This window comes from Lagenorhynchus albirostris, chromosome 5 (assembly GCF_949774975.1).
Source record: "Lagenorhynchus albirostris chromosome 5, mLagAlb1.1, whole genome shotgun sequence".
In the NCBI taxonomy this organism is placed as follows: Eukaryota; Metazoa; Chordata; class Mammalia; order Artiodactyla; family Delphinidae; genus Lagenorhynchus; species Lagenorhynchus albirostris.
The window spans coordinates 64,604,791-64,624,957 of record NC_083099.1 but is presented as its reverse complement, the minus strand read 5'-3'; the positions used below and the strand labels follow the sequence as shown (position 1 = coordinate 64,624,957).

The 20,167-nt window shown below is 47.0% G+C and overlaps 1 protein-coding gene across 3 annotated transcripts in view; it reads left to right on the top strand.

Annotated features, from left to right (window-relative positions):
* The window catches only part of DGKG (diacylglycerol kinase gamma), a 133,191-nt gene that overhangs the window by 76,243 nt on the left and 36,781 nt on the right, over positions 1 to 20,167 (top strand). For all 3 annotated transcript variants that reach the window (XM_060150242.1, XM_060150239.1, XM_060150241.1), the window contains exon 16: positions 13,084 to 13,261. In XM_060150242.1, the coding sequence (XP_060006225.1) occupies positions 13,084 to 13,261 (178 nt within the window). The remainder of the gene's footprint in view (positions 1 to 13,083; positions 13,262 to 20,167) is intronic.

The window sequence follows — 20,167 nt, the reverse complement described above, 5'->3', positions numbered from 1 at the left end:
AGGGAAGAGAACTTCAAGCACCTTGGCCTCTTCTGGCATCATCTACACCTTCTCAGCTTGGGCAGGTAGAGCCTTTCAGAGCTTGGAGTAATGAAGGTGGGAACTAGCTAAATGCTCAGCCCATCAACACAGCCACAGTGATTCCAGAGGAGATGAAACGAAAACGTATTCATGGGGAAGGGAAAGTTGAGAAGAGCATTGCAGGGGATTTTGAGTTCTTAGAAAACAAAAGGTGGCAACCTGATCATGCATCAAACCCTGGAGTCAAAGACTGGAATGGGCCTTAGAGGACATCCTCTTCCGTCTCTGGAGTCCATTCACTTCCTCCATCGAGTCCAGGGTCTCCATCTTTCCAGCAGCATCCTCACTGTGAGGCCACCCAAGGCAGCTGGTGCTCTTCAGATTTCTCCTTCTTGCCCATCCTACAGTTCTCACTGCTCCAAATACCCCAGCCTCAGTTTCTTCCTGCTCCCTCCTACTACATGTGCTAAATTCTCTTCTTCATTATAAAAGTAATCCAAATCCATGGTAGAACATGTTAAACCATAGAGAGGCGAAAAGGAAAAGTAACGCACAGTCTCAACAATCAGGGATCAGTACTGTTCTAATGTTGACCTTATTTCAATCCTGTAATAATATTAGCCTTTGTGTCTTTAAAAGCAGCCCTCTGGAGGACCTCTGTGATTCTTTGATTTCCTAAATCTTTATCCATTTTTAAACACAGCTCCATCCTTTCCGTCTCTCTCCCTCTTTCAGCCACGCACTGACTACAAGTTTCCTTCACTGATCCTTAAAATCTTTCAGCCTACGACGAAGAAATTGTTTCTGTCGGTTCCTCTTTTAAAATCCCATTGTTTGCTTACAGTTTCTGACACGTAACTTTTTCTCTCTTAAATGACCCTCTTTTTTATTCCCTACACATGCATACCCTGTATTTCACTTCAAGCCTCCATTCATCCTTATGCTTTCATTTTCTTGTTCTTTTCCATTTCCTTTGTTCTTTGTGAATTGCTTTGATTTTCTTTGTCTTCAGACTCCTGGCTACATATGCTTTGTGTCTCCCAAGGACTTTGGAATAATTTTTAGGGATGAATTCTCATGCCTACATTTTCACAAAGCAGGCGGGGTATATGCAACAGAGTGGATAGATGAGGCCCGAGGAGGTCTCAGGAGACTGAGGCTGGGGTCACATGACTCAGCATGTTGGGCTAGAAGGCACCTCCACACAGATTCCTGGGCGATCTCTCCGCCTAACCTCTGCCCCAACGAGCTTATTAACTTTTCTACCCACCAAGGTCCCTTAGTGAAAGAAAAACTTTCCCCAAGCTATGTCTACCAAACAAATGCATCTTTTAAATAATAATGACCTGTGAGGCCCTGTCAGTGGGAAATGTATTATTTCTCTTAGACTTTTTAGAATATTGAAAAGAATTCATGATCTTCATCTCTACACTCAGGAGATTCAGGGACCTTGGATGAGAGCTATTCCCATCCTTTTCTGCTTCTACAACTGGGTTATGAGACAGGCAGAGAATATTACGTACGAATATGTTCATTGGCTATGGTGGATAGGTCTTTGGTTATCTATCTTAGTGAGGTCGTAAACTTGCTGATCCTAGTATTCTATAGAAGAGGAATTAAGAAAGGAGAATTGACTCTTTCAGGAAGGGCATATAATCTAACAAAGGAGCGGTTAAATAATGTGTGCACATACACGCGATATCTCAAGTCCACTGGGATCCACAAGTTAGTAACAACAGCAGCCACTTCCTGAGTACTCACCTTGCAACAAGCTCTGTCCCAGCACTTTGGTACACGGTCTTGTTTAATCCTCATAACAGCTCTGCATGGTGTGTATTATTTACTCAAGGAAATTGAGTCTCCTAAAGATAAGTACTGCAAGATCAGATCAGATGAAAGCCCACATGCTCCCACAATGCCACAGCCCTCCCGGTAGGAGCTGGCCTCTGCATTACACCTCTGCTTTCCCCCTAATGTATGTGTCAGCTGAGTTGGTGGTGGGGCTCCCATTCAGGACTTGGCCTATCTCTTAGGCAGTCGGCTGTCTGAAGCAAGGCCTCTATGTTATTCATCCTGTCTCCCCGGTACCTGAAATGAAGTAATTGCTCTCTAGTTATTGATTGTACAATTTGAACCCAAGTGTAAAAAAAATCCCATAATTAGTGTGAACACTAACAGAAATTACTACTTGACCAGACTCAAGTGATACCTTTTTGTTGGAAGCCGCCAAAGTAAAAGGGACCCACCTTGCTCCAACTGCAACACAGAGTGGGAGACGGCTGAGCTTGCAGTCCGGTACTCAGGCCTTCTCCTAACTGTGAGGTGAGTGGGAAGACCTCCCACGCCCATCTCTGAGCTGTTGCTGAGAACTTTGAAAGTAGCCGAGGGTCTGGGACAACTGTGAACCCAGGACAGGAAATGCCAGAGTTCTCCCACCTCTTTCCCACCCAGGAGAATGAAGACAGTGAGTGGGCAGAGCCCATATGGCAGCAAGGGTGCAGGGCTGCTAGGGGGTCAGAAGAAGTGACTCTGAAAGGCAGAAGGAAGGGTCTCCATCCTGAGCCCTCTCTGGTGGCCAAGAAGCCTACCTGCCCCTATGGCCATCAGCCCCGCTCTATCTGCAGGCAAGTCTGACCCTTCAGAAAGCCCCATCCACCCCAAGTTGGTCTGAGCTCCCCAGACAGACAGCAAAGCCCATGAATCGGCATCCGGAGCAAGAATGCCTCAACACACCAGGACTTTTTTTAACTTGGGGAGGATGGAGCAGCGGATAGGAAACGGCGTTGCCCTCTGTCCAACTCTGAGGCAACCCACCACCGTGAGCTCTGAGAAACAGCAGTTTTGTTTTGGAAACTGGCATCCAGGGCAGGCTTGCTCCTGGAAATGAATTTGGTTCCCCCTCAGCTGCAATGTTCTACTTCCAGCCTCCCTGCCAACACCCCCTTCCAGCTGCCCCTCTCAAAGGCACCATTGTGCCTGCCTGGCACAGCAACAGAGGAGGGATGAAGAGGAAGAAAACATTTTCTGCCCATGGGATGTTCTTAAGCAGGTTGTGTGTACATGGCTTCAGTGCTGCATTCCTGGAGCCCACACAAACCCGCCAAAATGCCATCATCCCTGTCACAGATGGCAGCCACTTTCCAGCCTAACTGGCCCGCCACCACTCACTGTCAGAGAACGCGGAGCATGCAGCTAGATGGACACGGGCGGTAGGAGGGGGACCATGATGACACTTTTTCAGCACAGCACTTTAGCCTGCCAAAGCAAGGCTGAATGAAGACTCCGAATCTCTGAACTGGAAGGGGATCTGGTCCCATGTACCGCTCAACTAAAAGATTCGTTCTGGCATATTCTGATAAGTACACATCCAGCCTTTTCCTGAATACTCCAAGGGTAGGAAGCTCACTACTTTTCCAGAAGCCTGTTCCATTGTTAGAAGGCTCTGACTTTCAGAAAGTTCTTCACGATGTTGAGCAAGGATGTATGTCCCTTTCATCACCATATCCTTCCCTTGTCAGCCCTTAGCACAATGCTTAGAAGAGAATAGAGGCCCAATAAGTGTTTGTGGGATGCATGACTGAATTCCCCATCTTTGGGCCTATTTCCACCATCTGGGGGCACACAGAACATGCCTTTCTGCTCCTCCACACGACTGCCCTTCATAGGGCTGAAATCTATCTTCCATATCATCTCCTATTGATCTTTGCCGACGTCCCCAGTTCCTATACAACTTGATGTACAGACTCCTGACTGTCCTGACCACTCTTCTCTTGATAGACTCCATTTTTTCCAGTGTCCTCCTTGAAATGAAGAATCAAATCCCTTACATCTAGAATACTCCAGAAGTAGTCTCATAGATAACAAAGCACAAAATTCCCAGGCCTCAGGTACGTGCTCTATAAGCTGGACTGTCTTCTTGATCTCGTCATTTGCATCTTCTGCAGGAAACCTGTAAGTTCATGAAGCCCACCACAAACCTGGATAAACTGGGAAAACAAGGACCTTCCTCAGTTTCACTGACTCAGTGTTTCCTCATCTGTAAAAAAGAGGATACAGGGCTTCCCTGGTGGCGCAGTGGTTGAGAGTCCGCCTGCCGATGCAGGGGACACGGGTTCGTGCCCCGGTCCGGGAAGATCCCACACGCTGCGGAGTGGCTGGGCCCGTGAGCCATGGCCGCTGAGCCTGCGCGTCCGGAGCCTGTGCTCCGCAACGGGAGAGGCCACAACAGTGAGAGGCCCGTGTACCGCAAAAAAAAAAAAAAAAAAAGAGGATACAAATACCAACCTTGCAGGGCTGTAAGGATTAGACATAAAATATATGAAGTGCCTGGTTCATAATAGTTACTCAATAAATTATATCTATTAATATTATCATATAACACATGTGTATTAGTATCTAACTGCCCAAAGCAAGACATTAGCTCCTAAAATGCTATAAAGCAGCTCCTCTGAATGCAGGGGAAGCCACTGCTCTGGAAGATTTAGCTACATGCCAGGCCAAAACAAAATTTTTTAATGTAGACAATACCAGACTGTCTTTCTAGAAATGTTATCAACACCACTCAATTTCTTCCCTTTTCTTCCCTCAGGATACACATCAGATTATTGACACTAAAAACATTCTCTCTAGTTCTTCTCTAGGGAAAATAGACAGCACTATTTGCCCTGACTGCTTTTCTTTCACTCCCAATAAATTTCTCTGTTCTGGCCATAGGCCCTGCAGATATGCAGATAGCTACGGCCTTCTCAGTGGTATGCTGGGGCCAGCTTGCCTGCTGGCACGTCTCTTCCTAACTCTGCTTTCGGTGATGTCACATTTGTAGCTTGAAGTTGGCCATAGTGGGAATATTTACACTGTGGAACACCACAAGCAGAGCTTCTTTTTTTCCTGGAGATCCCGCTGTTAAGCGTTTAGCAGGATATCACTGCCTCTAGCGTTGACCTGCAGGAGGTCCCTTAAGGAAAGGGACTGTGTCGCATTTCCACTCCATCCCCAGGGTCTAGCACAAAATAGGTTCCCAACATTCTTGATGGATGAATGAGTGCTTTTTGTCTTCTGTCCCTTAATGTTTGTCTCATATACATCATGTCCCATGTGTCCTATTCTTATTACCAGCTGTTCAGGTGTAGAGTTCCCTTAGCTGTGATCAGAGGACCATTTCTTGCAGACTTGGATTAACCTTCCGTATTTCTCCCTAACCTGGGCATTCAGTCCACTTTATTCGGTCAATATACTCATCCTGGGAAGTTGTGGGAACTCGTCTGGAAGGAAAAAAACCTTGTCAGGTTTCTTTAAGGGACACCTTGGTTTTTGTTTGGGGATCTCTGTACACATTCTTCCAATTAAAAAATAGTTATATGGGACTTCTGAAATGGGTAAGACATACCAGAACTACGGAAAACACAGAGCCATGGAACATATGGTCCCTCCCTTCTGGGAGCTTAAAATCTCCTAGGGACAGGCAAATATGCATGATCTATGGCAGAATATACATTCCATATACGACAGAAAAACAATGCAGTGAAAATTCAGAGAAGGGGAAGATCAATTTCTAGCTAGAGCAATTTCCTCTACAGAAAAAGCCCCAGAGAGGAGTTAGCTTTTGAGCTGGAATAGGATTTTAATATGCATAAAAGAGCTGCATGGCAGTTTAGGCAGTGAGTACAGCAGAAACAGAAGCAAGTAGGCCCAACTCTGTGGCCTATATATGTGGCCCTAATTAAGCCCTAACTCTTCCAAGAGACAGCCATGTGCTCTAGAAAGGTAACTTACCACCTCTAGGCCTCATTGTTCTCATTTTGGTAATCAGACATTACCAAACCTAATGTTCCATCTGGCTTTACCATTCTAAGATTCTGCACTTTGGCCCTCATCCAGCTGCCAAAATTCCTCTTTACAAAATCACTCATGTCCTCTTGGTTGCCAATCTAAATGACCAAAGGTCTAATTCCAGATCTGATGAGTCTGATTAGCTATGTGACAATGGACCATTCCTTTCACCTCCTTAACCTCCATTTTTCTCATCTATAAAATGAGGTAATTAGACTGAGTGATCTTTCAAGACTCTTCAGGTCTTTGATTCCATGAGAACACAGATGCAGAGATGAGAGATAGAGATCCTTTTTGGAGAATGGAAAGGAAGAATGCACAGAGAAAGTGGCATTTGTAGAAATTTGGAAGAAGAGCACAGAAAGGGTGCTAGGGTGTCCTCAAGTGTATCCTACCACTAAAGGACTGTAATAATGGGTCCAGACAAGGATCATCGTCCACTGATTAAGAACTCTATAATGGAAGAGTCAGGCTGATGACACCTGAACCCACTAACCAACCTGAACATCACCAAAAAATGAGACAACTAAACTATGTGCCTCCTGATGAGATGCAATAGGAAATACACTGATAGAGTATTCTTGCCAAAATGTCAACCCTGAATTGGATCAAGTCTCCAGATAGGCTGGGAATATGTTTTAAAAACACCTCAGAGATGCAAAGTGTGGTCCGTCATATATGCAACCTCAGTATCACCAGGGAGGATGTAGAAATGCGGTCTCAGCCCACCTCAGACCTCCCAAATCAGAATCTGCATTTTAATCATCCTGAAGTGATTTGTATGCACGTTAAAGTTTGCTCTGCTGTACAGGACAAATGACCCATTACCCATTTCCTTCAATAAAATATTATACGGCAAGAAAAAAAAAAGAACAGGGAATTTATAGATCAGAAGAAACCTAAAAGATGTATCAACCAAATTCACTCTGTAGACCTTTCAGACAAAACAATTTTTTTTTTCAAATGAGACTGTTGAGGAAATTTGAACAATTACTGGCTATCAATGTTAAAGAATTATTGTTACTTTTTAAGAGTGATAAGTGAATTGAGATAATTCTTTTTTTAAGAGTCTTATCATTTAGAGATACATACAGAAGTATTTATAGATGAAATGATAGAACATCAGAGATTTGCTATAAAATAGTTCAAATGAACTGGGGTAGAGTTGAAATAAGATTAGCTGTGAATTGCTAATTGCTGAAGCTGAGATTTGGTGTACATGGGATTTATTATTTTATCTTCCTACATATTTGAAAATATCCACAATAGAAAGATTTTTAAAAAGAAAGTCCAGGAAGGAGTCACCAAAGATGGGAGAGACAATCAAGATAATGCAGAGGCAGGGAACCCAAGAAAGAAAATTTCAAGCTGAAAGGGGACAAATGCCCCCAGAGGCATCGAGGCCTGGGTTACACTTTATAATCTGGCCTGGAAGAGGTCATTCCAGAGAGCAGACACTGCCCGATGGCAGGAGTATGAAACAAAACAATCTGCGTTCTAAACTGGAGAAAATCAGCGTAGTCCGTGGCACCGTGAATCGAGGTCAGAAGACGGGAGAATTTCCTAGTTGCTAAAAACTGAAACAGGTCATCAAATAAATTATGGGATCTCCTTCTCTGAGGACCTTCCTAAATAGGATCGTCCGGGCTGAAATGCAGGCGGCCTCACTCAGATCCGCCGCCTTTTTCAGGTCACCGAGGCCGGCAGGTACGCACCCGGGGCTCGGAAAAGCCCGAGGCCCGGGCAGGGAAGCACCACTGCCCTCTCTCACCTCCTCGGCTCTCCGCCCCTCAGAGAGCACGGAGAACTTGGCGGGTCCTAGTTCTGCCCAAAATTACGGGGATTTTAAGGATCTGAGAGGTGGGGGAGGGGGTTGGGGGAATGGGATGATTACGACTACCCACCGGCCCTCCACCAAACCAGCCATCCCTTGGCTTAGAAACTAGAACTATGGGTACTGTCGTCGCAAGTGGGGACGACTGTTGAACTTGCCGACAGCTGCGGCCGGCGCAGCAAGGCCTGGAGCAGGCGGGCGCGGGCGGCTCCCGGCCTGGGCTCCGGCAGATTCCTGAACGGCTTCCAGGCGGGCAGGAACCGGGCTGGCCTGGATGCACCCCACCCCACCCCGCGCCTGCAGCGCTGCTGCCTCGGACCCGGGCGGCCCGCGTCCGGCACCTCGCAGCCCGCGCCCACTCTGAGCACAACTTGGGGCTTGTGCGAGCTTGCTGCCGGGCAGCCGGGACAACAGCTCTCTGTTTCGACCCATACCCGGCTGTAAATACCTGGGTTTCGCTGCAGCGCAGCCTCGGCTCAGGGGCGAGCCTGCCAGCCCGGTCCTAGGTTAGCGATGGCCAACGGTGAGCACAGGGACCGCCGTCCTCCTTGCGCTCTCCCCAGGAGGCGCCCCCGACCCGGGTCCCAGCAGGGGGAGGGGGGCCCTATGACGTCATGGAACTATTGGAGGATTTAGCTCAGGAACCCGCCGGGAGCGGCCCTGGGGCCGATGTTCCATTTAAGCCTACAGTGTACTTCTCTGGGCTCCACGTTCCCAGATCTAGCACGGCAACTTTCTACCTTTCCCGAGCCTTAAGCAGCCCTGGGGTTCTGAAAGAAATCAGTGTGTGGTGTCCAGGCCAAGAAGCGTGGAGAACAGGCATGCAGGTATGGTCAGGCAAGGCTCCCACTAGCATGAGCTGGGCCAAGGGGCCATTAAAATGCTTCCAGCAAGATCTCAGGTAGTGGGAGGATGATTTCAGGCTGAAAAATGCCTCATGGCACAGGTAATATTATTATTAACTGTAATAACAATGCAGACAGTTTTGGAATGCTGCTGTCTTCCAGAGACCAGTCAAACCCTCGAAGTAAATGTTATTTCCCCATCCCCACCCCATCTTACGGATGACAGATTAAAGCTCAAAGAGGTTAAGGAACCAACACAGGATCGCACAGCCGGCAAGTGACAGAGCCAGGATTTAAACCCATATCTCTTTGTCTCCAAGCCTAGGCATGCTCCTTCCAAGACAAGGCACTGCCTCTCAATTTCCAAATAGGTGCATTCCAAAGGTGGGGAGCAGCTACATCCAACAGTCCCCAGGCTCCCCCCACCTCTTCTACTCGCCCCAGTCCACCTATGACTCAGTGAGATAGTGGGGGAAGGGGACCTTCTATCATAAAGCAGAGTGAGGACTGTTTGCTCTTCCAGAGAGAGGTTAACGGCTTACCAAGTTAATAACTAACACTCCTAGCTTGTTATGACTAGAGATGGAGGGGACAGAGTACACTTAAAACAGCAGTAGGGAAGAAAGGTGACTTTATGGAATACCGTGTGCCAAGGACTGTGCTGTGCTAATGGTTTACTTCTTTTTTTTAACACAAATCTGGCACAGAAGCAAGATTTAATACTGATACCAACATTGACGTGCCAGGCAGTGCTCTAAGTACTCTACAATACAGAGTAGTAGTGGGAGATTTCAATTATTCAAACAACAGCTGGAAGTTTAATTTTGCGACAAGTCTAGCATCAGCAAAAGTCCCAGTTTGCTGCATTGACTCTTTCGTCTCCAGAGTAGAATCTGGCCTCTGACTTGCCTGGGTTTGCAACCGAGCTCTGCCAGCCTGTAGAGGGGAAGTTGTGTAGCCTTAAGCCAGCACCCTAACCCCTCTGAGACCCTGTCCCTTGGGGGTAGCAATGGTGCCTCCCTCACGGTGTTCATGTGAGCATCCCAAGAGAGAATGTAAGGGAAGGACCAGCACAAGGAAGCTCTTGTCAAATAACTGCTAGTATTATTATTATTACTTCTAGAAGGGAGGGGGCGTTTTGGCCAACAATGAATAAATTGAGGTCATGCGGAAGTCACTACAACCAACAGAGAAAGTGACTGAGTGGTCTAGGAGGTGAAAAGCGTTCAAGAACTCAATGCTGGGCACAGGGTTGAGCAAAGCTAATTTCAGAGTTTGGAGAAAAGTCTGACCCAGTGAATAAGTCAGAGAATAAGTCTGACATTTATAAATCCCTAAATAAGAATATGTGTGGGGCTTCCCTGGTGGCGCAGTGGTTGAGAGTCCGCCTGCCGAATCAGGGGACACGGGTTCATGCCCCAGTCCGGGAAGATCCCACATGCCGCGGAGCGGCTGGGTCCGTGAGCCATGGCCACTGAGCCTGCGCGTCCGGAGCCTGTGCTCCGCACGCAGCGGGAGAGACCACAACAGTGAGAGGCCCGCGTACCGCAAAAAAAAAAAAAAAAAAGAGAGAACATGGAAAGCATACCTCTTTAGGACTTTGACATTCCGAAAGAGTTTTTTTTTATTTTTTCCAGAGAGAGAGTAGCCTTAACCAAAAATGGAAGAACAAATGATAAAGGTAGATATCAGAGCCCAAAGCTGATCAGTAGAGAACTAACTGGCCTTGGAAAACATACACACGTGAATCCAAGTTGCTGGACAAACCTATAGATGGCATTCGGGGACCACTCTGACAAATCCAGAAAACACAGTGGGTTCCATCCAATGAGAGGCAAACACACAAATGCCCCAGTTTTTAAAAATTAGTAAAGGATACATTCTGGAAACCACAGACCGATATACTTCATCCCAACCCCTGGCAAAATTCTGGAATAAAGTATTAACCAAGTACTTGCCCTTTACAGATATTAGTGGCTTAATATGAGTTCTCTTATTCCTTTTCTGATAGAGGTTGTAGGGTGGTTATTTAGGAAATGCTATTTGATCTCAGCACAATGTCTTATGTTTTAGTGGAAAGAGCACAGAATTGAGGTCTGAACACCTGGATACTAGTCTAACTCCACCATTAATAAGTTGGGTGACCACAGGCAAGATCTTTAACCTCACTGGGCCTCACTGATGAAAGATAGGACATGTTCTCTTGGGTCCCTCTCATCTCTGAGTTCCATGATTCCATACTGTAATGAAAAGTGGGCTGGGTGACAGTCCTGTTCAGAGGGTGCAGCCCTGATAAGGCAGCCACACCCCAAGGGCCATTTAATGCACAATATCTGGTGTGTTAAACTGACCAAGGAGAGGGCTTATTCCCTGTTTCGCCCTTTATATATGTGTATTAATGGACCTAATCTGCAAATAATAGGAGAGCTATTGCATAGGGTCACAGAATGGAGATTTAATATAAACTAGATGGACTGGTGGGGGCTTGGGCTGAAAGTCAGATGAAATTAAATAAGTGCAAACCCTCTGTCTAAGTTATTTAAAAATACACAGGTTCAGGATGGGGAAGACTGGGCTGAGAAGTAGATGATGGGATGAGGGCCTGAGTGCCTGAGATGACCACCCGCTCAAGCTGAAGTGATTCAGTCGTCATGTAGCTGCTCATAAAAGAGCTAGTGCAAACTTGATCATATTTAACACTAAGGATAATGATCATGGGGGACATGTTGAGCCTCTACCTGGGCTCCCCACATTATTTCATTTCTGGGGCGTGATAATATTAGGGGATCCCAGCCCCAGGAAGTGCTGGTGACATTGCCGCCTGTGCCATCAGATTCTGCCATTGGTGTTCTTTTCAGTGCCAGGACCTTATGGAGTAGAACAGTAACAAACCGTAGTGTGTACAGAACGGGACAAGTCCCACAGGAGGAGCCAGAGACTTGACAGTGCTCAACCCTGAGGCACAACTAAATGGTGGTGTGAGAGGGAAGAGAGAGAAAGGAGTGGGTAAGACTGAGACTCCGACAGCCTGCCGTCAACCTGTGTACTTCCGTTTGTAAGTTGTGTGACTTTGGGCAAGTAACTTAACTGCCTCTGTGCCTCAGTTTCCCCAAAAGTACAGTGAGGGTAATCCTAGTAACTAACTTATAAGATTATTATGAAGGTAATAAGTGAGATGTGTCTAAAAGCCTACCTGGCAAATGGCAACGTTTAATGCATATGCATGATGCTGCTGCTGCTGATGGATGTACATCATCGTGTACCCAGTGGGCACTTCCATGGAGGAGAAGGAGGTTCATTCTGTCTGACTTCAGAAGGGAGAATAAGACCAACGGGTGGAAGCAGGAAGGAAGAGAATCAGGTTCAACATTAAAAGACCTCTGAAATAATCAGAACTTCCTAATAAAGAAAGGAATTCCCAGTCACCAAAGAAGCTCACTCTCTACCATTTTGTAGCTGGGGAGACAAGTCATGGGGATGATAAGATATGATAAATTGAGAGCTGCAAAGAAATCAGGAAGTATGCCAAAATGAATGGCAACAAGCCCTACCTTTCTATGACTCATCTGTTAAGAAATCTCTGGAAGTTTGGATTTGTTGGTAACCTCAAAGATAGTGGATTTTTGTTGCATGCTTTTGATTTTTTTTTCCTGCCTCACATTAAGCAAGACAAAGAGCTTGGGCTTTGTAGTCAGATTCCCCAACTTTGAACCCCTGCTCTGTTATTTATCAACTGTGCAATCTTGGATAGCTTAGCTTACCTCTCTGGGTAATGTTTTCTTCTGTAAATGAAGTAAACTACCTCCAATCCTGAGGAACGAGGATCAGAGCTAATCTATTTTTTGCTGCGTTGGTAAGCATTATGCCAAAGTAGGCTGACTTTATAGATATGTGAGACAGGCAGATTGGAGCCTACTGGCCTTTTGTACCTGGCGGTGATGTGGGTGGTAGAGACTGGATAAAGAAACTCTGCTACATCAGCAAGCACATATGCCAAAATTGCACTTACGATAGAGATACAGGAGACAGGAAAATTCTGAAAGCCATCCAAATCTTAAAGTCTTATACTTCTCACAGGAGGAGTAAAATAAGAAGAGGTAAAATGAAACTTTTCTGTCATTTGTTGAGAATATGCAGTGTTAGGTTCTGGACTCAATGCTCCACCAGATCACAGTGGTTACGGAGGGGCAGGATTGATGAGAATGAGGTTGGACTGGTGAACAGTTTGCAGTTGTCTTCTGAACCATCCCTAAAGCCCTTCTAGATCTATAGATGGTTCCTGGAGCTTCGTGCTGTCTCCCCAGAGCTGACCAGGACTGGACCTCCCTCACCCCACTGCAGTAGCCAAAGCATTAGGCCTGAGCAGTGTTGCCCAAGATTCAGCTTCTGACAGAGGCTGGCTGGTGGCTGACGGCCTTTCACATTCTCCATGAGAGCCCACACCCCACGTGCACACACACACACACACACACACACACACACATACATACATGCCACCTTGGGTTGGGATATACTGAGGACACTAACGGATGAGATTCTCTCTCTGCCCCTCAGTGTGACGGAGTTGGGGTGGACCTGAGCGGCATCTTCCTTGAAGGCATTGCTATTCTCAACATTCCCAGCATGTACGGTGGCACCAATCTCTGGGGAGAAACCAAGAAGAACCGGGCTGTGATCCGGGAAAGCAGGAAGGTCGTCACTGACCCCAAGGAACTGAAATTCTGCATTCAAGGTAAGCCAGGCATGAGGAGAATTGCTCCAGGTCAGTGGGAGGGATGTTCAGGCGGGCCTGGCAGCAAACTGTATTAGGGTCTACAGCAGGCTCTAGAAGCTTCTACAGCTTTACAGGGACTCGGAGATACACTGACTCATCATCCCTGATGCTGCAATGTTTAATAACCTCATTGAGAAAAGTTACAATAAGGGAGCCCTAAATGACAGTCAGTAGTCAAACTGTGGGACTCCATGTGGTTAGGGTCAAAGGCTGTTTGTGTCAAGGTTACCAGTGTCCTTCAGTAACTAAATCCAATAGTCAGTTCTCAGTCTTGATCTTGCTTCATCTGTCAGCAGCATCTGACCCAACTGATCACTCCTTCTTCCTGGAAACACTGTCCACTCAGCTTCCAGGACTCCACACCTTCCTGGTTTCCCACTGGTCACTCCTTCTTAGTCTCTTTCGCTGAGTCCTCATCTTCTCTCTAACCTCTTTATACGGGAGGGTCCCCAGCCCTCTTCTCTCTTCTGTCTGTACTCACTTCTTTGATGATCTCATCGAGTAGTGAGACTTTATTTAAATACCACGTGAGTGCCAGTGACTCAGCAAGTCCAAAACTGATCTCTGACGTCCCTCCCCCAAACCTTCTCCACCCACAGCCTTCTCCATCTCAGTTGACGATAACTCAAACCTGCCCGCTGCTTAAGCCAAAACACTTGGCACCATCCTCGATTCCCTTTTATCTCATATCTCATACCCAACCCATCCAAAAATCTGTTAGCTCTACTCTTTAAAAACATCTAAGATTCCTACCACCCTGGTCTGAGCCACCATCCCTTATCCCCTGGATTACTGCAAACCCTCCCAACTGGATTCCCTGCTTCTTCCCCCACCCTCTACAGTCACTTCTCACCACTGCATCAGAATGCCCCTGGGAAAATATGTCTGTCCATGCCACTCTCCTGCTCAGAATCCTGCAGTGGCTCAGACTGAAAGCTAAAGCTCTTCATGTGGCCTAGAGGGTCCTAGAGGGTTTGGCCTCTCGTCACCTCCGGACTGCATCTTCTGTTACTGCCCCCTCACTCCCTCTGCCTCTGCCACCCTGCCATGAGCCGACTCTTCTTCCTGCCTGGAACAACTGGATAGTGTGCCTTAGAGGCCATCAACTACCCACCAGGATACAGGACACAGCTTTCTGAGAGTGCCCTTAAAACTACCTTCAGCCCTACCCCTTACCAGCCACTGCCACCAGCAAACCAGACGGGCCGCAATCAAAGTTCCTGGCAGCTCTGCCTCTTCTGTGGATCGGATGAGCCGGCCCCGCTGATCCGCAGGGATTCTCAGTGGCCTGGTGAGCCAGAGTAGGGGTGTGGGGAGAAGCCGTATGTGAGGGCTTTGGCAAAGACCCCACCTGAGGAGGCAGGAGAATGGATTCAAATCCAAGTGCTGGCACTAACCTACTTTTTGGGACGTTGGTTTTCTTTGCCATAAAACCAGCATCTGGTATAAAAGTTTTGATGACTGAATGGATGGGATTGACCAGACCATTGATTTTTAAACCAGACCTGCCTATCGAAAATGAAGTCCTGGGCCCCAGCCCAGATCTCCATAATCAATCTCTGGGTTGGTTCCTGGGAACCTAAATTTGTAATGAGCTCCCCAGACGATCGGATGGGCTGCCGGGTTTGAGAACCACCGACATAGACAAGTGTCCAGGAATCTGGGTCTGGGTTCTTTGATGTCCCAGGTGGTTAGTCCTAAGGCTGGATGTGATCCCACCAGTAGAAGGAGACAAAACTTGGCCAACCATTGAGGGAATGGTTACTGCCTTATTTCAGACCTACCTGTTTAAACAATCAGATTGTCGTATTCTGAAGCAAGGTCATCAAGAGGGGTCATCTGCACACCTGTGTCCTTTAAGAGAAGACTTGGGAATTTTTTTTTTCTCTGCTTCCCTCTTAAGTCCCCTTTATTTCAGAGTAAACTTTTCAATTTGTATAAATTATTAAACTCAATAATGTGTTCCTCCTTCCTCCCTTGGCAGGGGAAGTTGTGGGTGCTAGCAGAGGGTGGGGGAAGCATTGGAAGTTGTAGAAAGTTTCTGCAAACTTTCCCACCCCAGTGTTCCCACCCCAGCTGCCACTCTGGCATCCAGGCAGAGCAGAATCAGGGCAGAATCCCCCTCCCCTCAGGCAGGGGCTGGGGGCCGCTCTTGCTGAGGATGTTTTCTGGTTGGGGCTCAAGGACAATCGTCATCTTCCCTTGTATGTCTTACCGTATATCTTCCCCTTCTTCAAGCAAGAGTAATGTGTCTGCTGATCGCTCATGACCTTCATGTACAGGAACTCTCTTCCCAAAATCCCCCTTTCCCACCCCAAGAATATGCTTTCAGAGCTAAAAATGCAGCTACTTCCTGTTCTTTAGATGAGGACAGGAGCTGATCAGAGCAGAGACTGAGGAGGGAGTCTTGGCTTCTGGGCTTTGCAGAGAACGAACCTACAGTGAAAGCTTTTTCTTAAAGGGCCATGATCTCCTTTAAGATGAGATGTTAATGAGGAAACGCTAAAGAGGCAACCCATTTTAAAAAGTGGCAAAGCATTGGCCTGGGAGTCAAGAGTCCTGGGTTCCAGTCCAGACTTTGCCTCTCACTAGTGTATGATGTTGGGCAAGTCCTTTCAACTTCTTGGGTTTCAGTTTTCATTATCTGTAAAATAGGCAAATCTGACAATCCTACAGGTTCCTGTAGAGCGTAGGTTGCTTACAGCTCCACAGAATTAAGGCACGGCCAGGTTTTGGTCTAGTGGACTCCTTGAACAGAATTATATGGCAGGTTTCTTCCTTCTTTCGGTGTGTTTTGTCTCGGTTTATAGGTCAGTGGCTGAGAAGGTAGGGATCTTCCTCTGCAGGCTCTTTATTTGTTGGGATTTGTTATTCCTTGGCAGAGTCACTAGGGTTGGAGGTGAGGGAGAGGTCAGAAGAGAATAGTGGGAGGGAGGGGGTTTATCGTAGGAAGTGTTAAAGGAAATGACAACAGAAAATGTGACTGTCAAATCTCATCACAGGTCAGTCTTTCTCCTTGGAAAAGCAAGCCAAGAAAGAAGGTCAATCAAGATTAGCATGGAATGAGTTCTATAAAACCATTGGCTGATTAGAAAGCAAGAAGTGGTCTTGGGGAAAGTACCAAGCTTGCAGTTGAATGACCTGGGTTTAAATTTAGGCTTTACACTTTCTAGTCTTATAAACCTTGGAAAGTTACCCAACCTCTCTGAGTCTCAGCTTCCTCACCTGTAAAATTGGCATAATAATACCTAGCTTGTCATGATGATGGATGTCAGAGTGCCTGGAACATAGTATAAGCTTAAATTTTCTCCTCACCTTTAAGGCTATGTTATGTTGGGGCATACCAGCTGAATGACTGATTTTGAAGTTCTCAGGTTTAGCATTGCCACCTATCTGTACTATCACTAAGAAAGAGCAGAGATCCTGCCAAACTCCAGCCCAGACTTTGTCCTAGCACATTAAACCTATACCATCAATTGTACCTTCTGCCTCCTTTCATAGACCTTTCAAATTCCAAGGATGGAGGCTGGATATTATTCATCTTTTCCCCAGTGCCTGACCCCGTGTAGTTAGTCCAAAAAAGGTTATTGGATAAATGAGAGGTACCTGGGCAATGGTTCTTTTTAGTTTTTATAATATCAGTAAGAATAGTGACAGGTATTTATATTTCATTTTGGCTTGCAGATAGTTTTTCATATATTAACTTAACCTAACCCTAACCAGAAACCCATGAGCAAGGTTATACCCACTCCCCTCCATGTCCCTATTTCATAGTTGGGAAAAACAGAGGCCCAGAGAAGCAATAGGACTTATACAATTTATGTCCAGTGGTCGCGTCAGAACCAAGTCCCTGATTCCTAGCCTAGCCCCAAGTGGCTAGTGTCCAACTAGAAAATTTATTTGAGGTCCTACTATGTGTTCTGCACAAGCCAGACACTCAGAAAACAGGAAGCATTTATGTTCCAGTCCAAGGAAAGGCTCCATATACACTTGGTTGAAATTCTGCTCCTCCTACAAGACCTACCTCAAGGGCCATCTCCTTCCTAGAGCCTATGGTGGCACCTCTGGAAGTGAGTCTGGCCTCCGAATTCCTAGAGCATTTAATTTGGGCTTCTGTCTTGACAGTACACTGATTATGGGTTGCCTTGTCTCGTAGGCACATGTATCCTCATCATATTTTTCTCCTGCCAGTACCTGGAAAATGGGGAGCATGTGTTCTTCATCTCTGTGTCCCCTTCAGAGCCTAACATCCTACCTGGCTCAGGTTGTTCTACAGAAATGTTTGTCGGAGGGCGGTGGGGGGGCGGGGAAGGAATCTTGCCTTTGGCCTGTGAGCACAGTGGGCAGTAGATTCTGGAGGTGGACAGGAGCAGACCCTCAGGGAAAAATCTTAAAAAAATAATAGTCTTACAAAGAGTTTGATGCCAATATTTGTGAGACTGAGAATTTAGTTTCATGGAACCATTAGAAACTCATTTGATAAGTAAGATGTGCTGGCTGTCTTCAAATAAGTAATTCAGATATAGCCTGGAGGACTTATAGCTGAGAGTCGCTGTAGAGTAAGGGACTGACCATTGAACTAGAAGCTAGAAGACCCAGACCTCCCCACCACCAGCCATGTGATGTTAGTTGAATCACTGAATTTTTCCAAGCCTCCATTTCAACCCTTGCAAAATGGAAACAATTATAATCTCTCTCCATCAGCATAGTCCCCTTGTTTTGAGAGTTAAATGAGATCATCCATGTAGAACACTTAGCAGAATGCCTGGAACGTGGTGAGCGCTTGATCAATAGTAATCAGAAAAATTGTTAAGTGATCAGTGGAAGGTGATGAGTATTTAGTACGTGAGAAAAGGGCCAAATTTAGAATTTCACTCTCTTTACTTCTGCTTCAGTAATTTGGTCTGGATTATCTTTAAATTACCTATGGTTCTAACAGCCCACAACTCTAGGGTTACTTGTTGGCACTGTGCTTAAGTGTGTTTGGCTGTTGCTGCCTATGTGGAGGTTCCACCTGAGTGGCTATCCGGCGAAGCCAGGTGAGGGTAAGGGTGCCAAGCCTTGAATCACCAAGGGCATGCATGGCACAAGCTAGATCAGTCCCCCCCGAGGCTAGGGAGCGAAGCCCTGGAAGCTCTGCCATTGTTTCTCTCCGGCCCCACCCTGGATGTGAATGCGGGAGACTTCCTACACATGTTCTCAGACTCTTCTCTGAGACTCGTGTATGCCCCCATCCAGCCTTCAGCCTTGAGCCAGCAGCAGCCTTGAGGCTGTGTCACCCAGAGCTGGCCACCTCACCCTCAGTGAGGTTTCTTAGTCAACCCCGTGTGAACTGCATCCAGGGTGTCCTAGACAAGATTCTAAACAGAGAGGGCAAGATCTCTCCAGACTTTCACTAGGGAATAATTTTTGCAATTCCTGGTAAACAAAAACAGGGAGACCTTTGGTAGGATATACATTTTGAGTCAGTTTCCCAGCAGCAGTGACAGGCTTTCTGTCATTTATTCAACACACACCTTCGAAACACAGACCAAATGCCAGGCACCAGGGCACATTGATGAGCAAAACCAGATCTAGTGCCTGCAGCCATTAGGGAGTGCGGGAACCAGGCCTCAGTAAAACAATCCCACAGAGAGGCATGTAGTTAGGATCTGTGATAAGTGCTAAGAGGGAGAGTCGCATGGCTACTCAGCACCCCAGCAAGGCCAGCCAGCCACTGCGTGGCTCACAGATAGGCTCGCTAGCCTGGAACTCAAACCAACTAGCAGGCACTCACACAGGCACCCTCCTGGCAAAAGCCTACGGTCATCAAATCTGCCACCCAGATGCCAGGGTCTTACCTGGGAAGAGGAAAACCCTCCCACTTCAGAGTCAGTTGACACCACTCCTTTGTGGGCACAGGTGGTTCAACCTGCCTGTGCACTGTGCCCATGTGGATCTTCACTAATGGCATGGGTCTTACCCTGAATCCCAAAGCCAGATAAAGGGATGCCATCCAGCTGTCAGAGATCCACCCTCCTGGGTGGTGAGCCAGAGCTCAGATGAGACAATAGGATAATCATGGGTACATGAGTTCATTGCTTCTCAGGGCTCTCTCCTCACTTGTAGGAAACCATAACAGAAAGTGGCCGGTTGGGTTCAGGAGCTGTCCAGGGTTGTATGTTCCCAATTTTCCCATTTGGTGGAGATCTGACCAGAAAGACAGTTGTAGTGAGCAATTGCTAGCCACTCACGGCTCATTCGGGTTGAAAAATGGAAATGTTCCTAAAAAGTGTGCATTTCACAGAGGCCTCTCTGGCCAAGGTCTCACCTAGGGGCTGAGATGGAGCAAGGCTAGCAACCCCTAAAGAGCCTGGCGGGCACTTGGGGGGGTGTGCGCTGGGACGCCCCTCAGCGCTGGGAAGTAACCATGGCAACACACCGTCATTCCTCTGCATCAGTGGCAGGCCTACAGAGAGACTCTGCTCTGCTTTTCACAGGAAATCACAGCTTTGTCACTCAGTCCCTCAAGCACCCACGTTGGAATCAACATGCCCCAAACCCAGATGAGGCATTCTCTTCTCCCTCTTTACACACCCTCCCCCTTCTCCTGAAGCCCATTGCCCATCCCCACATTCCCTGCCTTGTTGATAGCATCACCTGTTGCCCAAGCTAGAGACCCAGAGTGATGCATTTCCCGTCACAGCGGCTCATGGAACTCTCCTGTAATTATTTGCTCACATGGTGTCTCTCCCACCCAATGTGAGCTCCTCGGCTCCAGATATCATAGTTCCTTCTACATCCCTGTGCCTGGCACGGCCTCTGAGACCTTGAGGGAGCTTATTAATATTGGTTGACCAAAAGCACCCAGGGTCAGGGGCACCT